This window comes from Apium graveolens, chromosome 9 (genome assembly GCF_009905375.1).
Source record: "Apium graveolens cultivar Ventura chromosome 9, ASM990537v1, whole genome shotgun sequence".
Classification (NCBI taxonomy): Eukaryota; Viridiplantae; Streptophyta; class Magnoliopsida; order Apiales; family Apiaceae; genus Apium; species Apium graveolens.
Genome location: NC_133655.1, coordinates 13,386,375 through 13,396,169, shown reverse-complemented (window position 1 = coordinate 13,396,169; position 9,795 = coordinate 13,386,375). Strand labels below are relative to the sequence as shown.

General features: G+C 34.0%; 1 protein-coding gene across 1 annotated transcript; it reads right to left on the bottom strand.

The window, feature by feature from the left end:
• Positions 1-6,274: 6,274 nt before the first annotated feature.
• On the bottom strand, positions 6,275-9,120 carry LOC141687533 (UDP-glycosyltransferase 85A8-like). Its single transcript, XM_074492841.1, has 2 exons — positions 8,470-9,120; positions 6,275-7,565 (listed from the first exon to the last, which is right to left on the bottom strand). The coding sequence occupies exons 1-2, from the start codon at positions 8,993-8,995 to the stop codon at positions 6,634-6,636; spliced, it is 1,458 nt and encodes a 485-aa protein (XP_074348942.1). The 5' UTR covers positions 8,996-9,120; the 3' UTR covers positions 6,275-6,633.
• Positions 9,121-9,795: the final 675 nt, after the last annotated feature.

Below are 9,795 nucleotides of genomic sequence, written 5' to 3'. Positions count from 1 at the left end.
ATCAAATAAAATGTAAGCACACATCGGATTTACGAGTTTGAATACTCAGTCTTTTATTGACCAACAATATAAGGATACAACCCTAAGATATGCTTACAGACTTTGCCTACTGCCTAGCATATAGTACAAGTGCAGAATACACTAAGATTACATTTCTAAAATGCCTATCTATATATACTAGAGTTTGGTCACGGCCCCAACTGCTGACAATTACAAGAAGTTCCAGAATTCAAATGCCTTCAAATTCGAATTATCCCACCAATCCCTGAGCCCCGACTGCAAGGTAGTTACTCAACAATCCAATTGTGAATATCCCATAAAATATACATATATATCACATATAGAAATTAACCCTCATGTGTCACACATATGCCCACATTTTTGACTTGCCCCTTAGTCATTTTTGGACTCCAAGCTGAGCTCTCGACTCACTATTGCCCATACATAAATCATCCAACCAAATTTATCTCGATTCACCACATCGCCCAATCCGTGTCGCTGTCTGGTGACTACTTCGTGTCGCCGCTTGGTGATGCTTAGTTCCAATTTCATTTGGCTAACTAGTGAATCAGAACCCAAAATTTGATATCCAACCGAAGGGTCTTACATCTATCCACTATAGGTGGTGTACATATGAACTATTCATACGCATTAATCACTCGTATTGCTTACAATCAAACCGTGTTTTGCGGATATTCATGAAATATGGGTTTGTTACGAATGAAAATTTTAATAGTCGCCTATTTATGATTTGGATACGGTTTTAAATTTTTAAAAGTCACAAAACCACAACCTCAATATACAAACCGCAATACATATATATATATATAATTAAAATTAAAAATTATAATAATAAATTATACACATTTTTTTACTTCTTTATTTCTATTATACTAAAATCCTATCCCACAAATTATAAGCTCAGTTACACATCCACTGACTTTATTGACCCGACACCCAATTCACTTGAAGCCTCAAAACCAATTTAGTATGCCTCTTAAAATCTCAAAACATTCTATATCCCTCAGCTTCAATTTTAATCGGTATGTTTTACATTGGTGATCATAAATTATGTGGTAAATTTATGATAAATTTAATTTTTTAAAATATTTTGTTGCAATTTTTTATATTTTATTTAAAGTGATTAATCTGCTAATTGAATCACATTAACCGCAAATTCACAACCGCGGTTGATGCGGTTAACTGTAATCGCAAATGCAGTTACGGATGAAGATTTTATAAAATCGCTCTTTGCGGTGTTTTTATACTTTTACCCTAAAATCGATCTGATCTGAACCGCATACACCCTTACTATCCACGTAGAAATGAAAATATGTGGCTGGGTTGGATGATTTCACCGACATAACCAGACTTCTTGATTTCCTCTGCGGGTGTCTTATCTTCAATTGCATAGATCGGCTAAAGATTTTGTTAAGGTTTCATCGCTCATTTAACAAGTGGTGGTAATCGTTAAAATGCAATCACTTGTAGTCAAGTCCCTGGTGAATAAAACTACATAATAAGGTAGTCTGTTGAATCTATTACACACACTACTTTGGGTCATTTGGTTCAAAATGTGGTAGGGCTCAGTAAAACTGAACTAAATCTGGATAACCAAAATGAGGAGTTAACCAAATTACAAATTAAACCATATTCCAGTTATTATAGTATATATATATATTATAAATTATAATTTGTGGTTTGAATTATCTATACATTTCGCTATATCACACGACTTTGATGACCTATTACAGTATGAACACTTATTTTTAATTTGAATGTTAAGTTCAAACTATATAATTATCTATATTGGTGGAGTAGTAGCAATTTTTAATTATTTATGTTGGTGAATTGCTAGTGATAAATTGATCAATTTTTTTTAATAAACTTTGCTTATATATATATATGAAAAATAATGGTCTGTTCAGTTCAAAACCAGACCGAATTGAATTATTTTGGTTCAGTCCGGTCCAAACTATAACGTAATTTCGGTCTGGTCCCATCCTAAAAAAATGCATTTTTCATTTATCGGTCTATTCGACAGACCAAACTGACCGAATGCTCAACCATAAGATGTGATATTGGGTTGAAATCAGAAATTGGGTTAGAGTGGTATGAGGTTGAGCCGTTGAGGTATCATGTCTTATATCATATGTTTGGTAAATGTTAGAATGAATATTTTTAATTTAAAATATTTTAAGTCAGTAATTTTAATTTAATTAAAAATATTAATTTCATTATTATTTTAATATATTTTTGGTTCATAGATTTATTATGGTATTAAACATTTACATTAAATTGCTTAAATATGAATTAATATAATACAATTAAAGTTGATCCACATGCCCCTGCCCCATACGCACCTTCCTCTTGAGTATAAAAAATTCATACTTTTTTTTAAAAACATATGAACAAAACATCTTCAAAAATGATTCCAGAGTTCGAAATGACCATTTACATATTATTTATCAAGTCAGGATTTTCACGAAAACACCCCTGCCTACTTCAAGGGTAAGGGACATCTTACACTACCCACAATGTGTGTAATTAGTGCGGTTTAGTTCGGTTGGAAGGTAAAAATCAAACCAAACTGTAACTTAAGGTTTTTTAATATTTCCATCCGCAAACAAACCATTGGTATATAAAAATCAATGAAATCCACCCACGTAATTGCGATTGTTTTTGTAGTTCAACTGCTCAAATAGTTAAAAAAACAAACTTCAATAAATATATAACATATGCAAAATTATAAGACTTTACAAAAGATATTCAATAATCCTATAAATTCAATAAGCTTAAATGACAAATAAATTCAATAGTCCAGTGACATATTACAAACGAAAAAACTAATCCTGAAATATAAAAGTTAATGCAAAATCTTGAGATTTTATTTATATTGGGTAAGTCCGAGTTTCAATACTTGAGTAATTTTATTTTTATGTATATTTCAAATATATTTTAAAATTGTTTTAATTTATATAATATGCGGTTGCAGTTGGATTTTCACGATTTTTTAAATAATGAATTCGCAACCAAACCGCAAATTAACGTTTATCTAAAATTACATTCACGATTACCCGGGTTTTACGGTTATTGATAATATGCATATCAGTTGCGGGTGATTTTTCCGATTCATGCGGTTGGGCGGATTGAATATTTCGCTCTAGTGGCCCCTACCTAGAGATGCACAAAAAGCCCGAGCCTGAAAATCTGGCCCGGCCCGATCCGATCAAACCCGGCCCGGTCAAAGCACGGCCCGGTCCCGGCCCGGGCTTCGTGCCTCGACGAGCCCTATATTTTTAGGCAAAGCCCAGCCCGGCCCGGCCCGACCCGGTGAAAAGCCCGGGCTTCAGCCCGACCCGATTAAAAGCCCGAAAAAGCCCGATTATAATCTGATTATTCTAATATATTTTCTTATATATTTATAAATTCACATTTACTATAAATATAAATAATACTTTGAACACATATATATTTACATATTTGTGATTAATAATATTATTTATATACTTCGTTGCATAAATAATGAAAGAAGATATAATAAGTACACTATATATATATATTTTCTTATATATTTATAAATTCATACGTATTCTTCGGAATCTCTAATAATACTCGATCCGATTTAAATTAGAAAAAAGTCCGACCCGATCCGACTGAAAAAAAGCCCAGTTAGGCCCGTCTCGAGAGCCCAAACGGGCTCTGACATTTTCGGAAAGTCTGATTCGGCCCGGCCCGGTTAAAGTCAAAGTCCGAAAAACCCGGCCCGGTCAAAACCCGGACTTTTTAAGTCCCGATCAAAATCCGGTCCGGCGGACCTTTTGTGCATCTCTGCCCCTACCCACACGTAGCTTTAAAAGGTTTATACGGGCAACTTTTGGTTTTTATTCGATTATTAGATTAAAATTTTATGAAACAATTATGTATAACCCAGCCCCCCTCAGTCCCTTGCAAACACCCCACACCACACACACAATAAAATAAACTACTCAGGTCCAAACAAATCACAAACTCGTATTGGGTTTTTAAGTTCATTCAGGCCCATAGTGGTACAAAATTACAAACTCTAACCGACTAACCCCATCCATTTTTATCCGCTGTTAAACACAGCAGTAAAACTGTAAAAGTAACAGTCTTTCCAGGTTAGATTCTAAAGGTTTTTTCTTTCGTTGAAGTCTGAGGTAATTGATTATCATCACTTTTATACGAACTATATTATCATTTTTGATCTACTTTTAGATTCATATATTTTGTAAATTATAATTGTTATGCATTACTAGTCAGATCTAAGAATTTTTTCATTTTAACCTGAACTGTGAATGTTAGTGAAGGTTTTTGAAACCCCTTATAGGCTAATTGTATAATTATATGCAAACTATGCGTTAATATTCATAAAACCATACTTTGTGATTGATACAAGAGTTGGTAACTAAAGATCAATTGAGCGTTAATATATGTTAACGTTGTGCTCGTTTAGAATATTTTCTAAATAGTTTATAAATTAAAATATATACGTATTTCTGACTTATAAGTAATTTATGGCGTGTTTGGTATTGTTTAAAAATTGTTTGGTATTGTTTAAAAATTGTTTTTCGTACAAGTGTTTTTGGCTCTAAAAACTGCTGTTAGAGAAAGTAAGTCCTTGGTGATTTTAGAAAAAACTGATTTTCAGCCGTTGCGGGAATCAAATGCTGAATTTACCATCAAACCTTATCAAAAGCATTATTACATATATTTATCAAAATATTACCAAACAGTCATCTGATTTTTACCGCATTTTTTATGATAGCATTTTTTTAACACAGCATTTTTAACAACAATTTCAAGCAGAACGGTGTGCTGTCAGGATAGGTGATTGATATGTGTAGTTCCCAAAAGAATATTTGTCCAGAGTGCCGTTTTACAAGTTTCAAGTACATCCCTGTCTCTCTTATCAATGCACATAGGTCCTCCTTAAATTTGTTAATCCTTCGGAAAATTACAATTCTAAGCATGCACTTTCTTGGTGTCTCTTCTGTCTTTGTATGTAAAATGTGTTTAAAAGGGAGTAGAAATCGAAAATGAAGCCATGGAGAAATGTACCAATCATGGTTTCTATTTCTTTGCAAATTGCAATCAACATTTGTTTAGTTTTTTATACTTACCTCAATTTTCTTCTGGTTTTATCTCGCTGCATTATGTTGCAGTAGTGATATGGAGGGCAAGTACTTTCGCATGCTTAGGATGGCTGGTATTGGTTTTAAAGCAAGAGCTGAATCAGAAGGGCGTCTCTTGTACCTTAAAATTGGATACAACCATGAAGTTGAAGTGACTGTGCCTCCTGCTGTTCGTGTATTTTGCTTTAAACCAAATGCGACTCAGAAAGAACATAAAGTAGCTATTCCTTCCCCCAAAAGAGCAAGAGAAGTTCCAAAAGTAGAGCAGATAATTTGCATCGTTGGAATTGACAAGCACAGGGTTCACAAGTTTGCTGGTGATGTTCGTGGTCTTAAGCCTCCCGAAATTCATACAGGCAAAGGTATAATTTACATGGATGAAATGACCAAACTAAAGCCGATGTATAGGAAAATGCAGGGAAAATAATTGACAACTTCAGCAGATATCAGGTTCACATTATTCTGTTTAGAAGATATCAAGTTGTTCTTTTATCCCACAACATATTCAGAATTTAAAGTTGCACTTATTATGTCATAGTTATTGACATGATTACCACGGATGCCTATATGTTATCCTGAACTTCATCTTTTTTGGCTTCACCGCTATGTTATATAGGGTAATAAAGCAGTGTCAATTTTTCCTATTTAGAAAACTTTAGGTCTTGAATTGTCTTATATAAATAAATCAATGTGCAAATTAAAGGTACAACATATTATTCGTGCAATGCAACTTTCAAATAAGTGCCCGAATTTGTAAATAATGTCTAAAAAGTATGTATGAACCTGCATAAGGTATCTATGAGGAAGAAGAGGCGAGAGAGACATAAACGTATACTTCCAGCAAGAATCTATGTACACTTTTCTGGAGTTCAATGTTATTAGCATCACATACATGCATTTTTATTTCTTACATATTCAAGGTAAATACTTAGACAAGCTTAAGGCCAAGTACAGAATTATTTCTGTGTCTGTAATTGTTGTCATTGTCAAGATGAAGGAGTTACATGATCCCGCCACCATTGAAAGACAAGTTCAGCAAAGTCTAGTAGGCCTTGTAATTCATTTAGCAAGACAGCCACAGGAATAACTTCTCACTTGTAAGTATTATAATCGTGTTTGTTCTACAATTTAACTTTGCTTGTTACACAACCTTGTAATTCATTTAGGAAGTTTAAATACAGTAAACTTCTCGCACTATGTCTGAAAAGCCTGAAATACTTAGATAGATAGAATCCTCCAGTTATAGTAGGAGGACGAGTACAGACACTGGAACGAAACAAGAAAGACTGGAACAAGCAACTTAACTACTAAACTGACCAACTAAAGAAACTCACACAAACATATACCATTCTTAAAGATAAGTGTGCACACGATGCATTTGCCAATATTTGACCATTTAACTTCTTACTCAAATGACTAATGCCAAACTCGAAGTTCAGCACACTGCATGAAGTGTAAATTTTGGTACTCAGATCATTCAGGAACTTTTTTGAGGACGTAGCAGAACCTCGTCTATTAGTTTGTCCAAGTTCTTTAGAGATGATCCACCAGGAACAAAAGCCTCTTGTGCTTTCTTCTTCAACTCCAGAGCATTCTTCCTCATCTCTTTACCCTTTTCACCATCCATCAATTCCCTCACAAGCCCTTCCACTTCATCTCTCTTCACATCATTATCAATCTCCATTCCAATTCCCCATTCTACACAACAATATCGACAATTTGTCTGTTGTTCAGCAAAAAATGGCCAACAGATCATTGGCACGCCACCAGAAATGCTCTCGATTGTTGAATTCCACCCATTATGAGTCAGAAATCCAGCAATTGCCGGATGGTTCAGAACTTGCTCTTGTGAACACCAACTTGCAATGATGCCTCTATCTTTTGTCTCGGTCACAAACTCCGGAGGAAGCATGGCCGAGTCACCAGTTACTACATCAGGCCTAATTATCCACAAAAACTGCTTCTTGCTGTTTGCTAGTCCCCATGCAAATTCGGATAAATGCTCAGCAGACATAACAGTTATACTACCAAAATTAACGTATAAAACTGAATTAGCTTCTTTACAATCGAGCCAATCAATGCAGCTAACTTCTTCTTTCCATAAATTTGAACCCATGAATTCAACTTTCTTGTCTTGCATTCGATTAAGCAACGGACCAATTGTGTAAGTTTGTGGTTGAATGGGCAAAAGAGCGTCTAAAGAATCCTTTTCCAAGGCATCAAAAGTGTGAATAATGAGTGCATCACAGTTAGAAATAGCTTCAGCTTCTCTTCTCAGGTGGTTAAACAGTATATCATCTCTGTGTATTGTTCTAACGAAACTTGGGAAATCTCTCAATTTCATGTCTTTCATTCCTGGAATCCCATCGACTACCGTATCCAAATATCCATTTGTAACATAACTCGCATCTGAAATAAAACAAAATCAATAACAATAACAATATTATTGACATCAAAAAATTGGCATGAGGTAAAAAATATTAACAACCTTCAAATGCATATTCAAGCAAGCATATCCACATATGAATTTTAAACATGCAAAAAGGTCTATTCCAGAATATGAGTTCATCACTATTATCTCTCAACTAAAAGTTGGATCAATTTTTAACTTACATTAATCATATAACCTGCATAATGTTGCTAAGTTTATCAAAAATAAACTTAATATTTTTGCTTAATTTCTTCATATGACCTGCATATTTAAAGGTCACATAATGTTTCAATCACTTCATTAAAAAGGCTCCAAGAGTGTAAATTAACACTCATTAAAAGAGATAGGTCAATATCGTGTCTAAATCAAACATACTTATTAGAAGGGCTGATGGTCAAATGTTGAGAACTGTGGTTTCAATAATGATTCCATGCTCAAAAATCTTGCCGTGTGTGGAAAAATTGCAGACTATAAACTGCAAGCGAAGAGTAAGGATGTCAACAGATCGGATCTAATCTGGTCGGGTTCTTCAGGAATAAGTTGAAAAGCCAACAATTACTAGATTCCCGGTCTGTTCTAGCAATATATTAATCAGGCAAAGATAAACATGTACCAACCTGTAAAAAATTTCAGAGCATCTGAAGAGTATGACTTCTGACCGAATAAGTACCCACTAATTTTTGACTTGTAAACAAAGACTTAGCCAAGATACCCCTGGTCAATTCTAATCCTAATCCTATTCATTCATGCCACTAAATCTCACCGATTCAACAGAACTCATCTGTTTTACACAAATATTGTGATTAAATTATCTAGAAGCTAATTGATGCATGCAAGCATTAAAAAAATTGCAGATTTGCACAAGCAAGGTACTGAAATTACCTTTAAGTGGTGTATAGCCTCTTTCAACAAGTTGGCCATACTGGGTATAACCAAGAAGTCCACATGCACTTGTTGTCCAATATAATAGTTTCTGAATATCAAGGTGTTGAGCAGCCTTAAGAGCGAAGCTCATAAGACCATCAGCAATAATACATGTGACCGGTGGAACATCTGAGTCCAAATTTGCTTCATCATTAAACTTTGAAACAAGGTCGGTCAGTGGTTCCAAGCTGTGTACTGGAGTGTATGTAAATAGCAAAGCTGGGTGCTGAGTAGCATCTGGATCCGTAGGTGGACAACCATCAGGGATAGCATAGTAGCGGAAATCTGGTAAGCCATCAAGTGCAGCAGGACCTCGGGATTTAAGCAAACGCCTGTGGTTAAATTCTGTGTTAACGAAAGAAATATGGAAGCCTCTCTTATGGAGGAGTTTGGCTAATTTGAGCATGGGGTTTACATGGCCTTGAGCTGGAAGAGGAATGCACATAGCATGAGGTCTAGTTACTTGTTCTTGGGAAGAAGCCATACCTCAAATGTTCTCTCTTTGTACTTGGGGAACCGAGTATATATGTAGCTAGATTGAAAGCTGACTTTTGGAAGTTATATATAGTCAATTTCTATGGCAATAATGTATAAAAATGTAGTTGTGCTGAGTTTGTGCGAGTCTTTTCTTATTTCTTTAATAAATAGTGAAATATATGGTGATCATGCCAGGCTGACAGTTAACAAGTGACATTATACTTATATTTCTCAGGCAGTCAACTTTCTTATGATAATTCATAACTTCTGCTCCCTCTCCTTCGCCCTCTCAATTTACATTTGAGAGTTGGGAAAGTATGTATTTTAAAATTCATATATATAATAGTTTTATAATTTTTTTTAAAAAAATATTTTAAAAATTCTATTCAAATTTTTATAAAAATAAAAATATGTTATGAAACTATAATTTATATACACCTTACAAGAAATGAAGAAATGGAGGTAGTACATTTCTAATACTTCTAAGCCAGTCAACTTTTGTATGATAATTCATTAATTCTACATTTGTAATTATTTATGTTCTCGTATTTCTTTCTTTTCTCCAAATCCAGAATTTATTCTTAGGGTGGTGACTAGTGTCGCTCTAGTGAAAGATTGATTTCATGTTTATATCTTCATTGATATTTTTAAATTTAAGAACAAATTCTAAAAATGTGTGTGGTTATTAGAGAATTTAAAAAAGAATTGATTGTTGTTTATATTGTTTTAGTTAACAACTAATGAGATAATACAAGTGTGTAGGTGTAAATCAAAATTTTGAATATAATATAAATATATATAATAAAT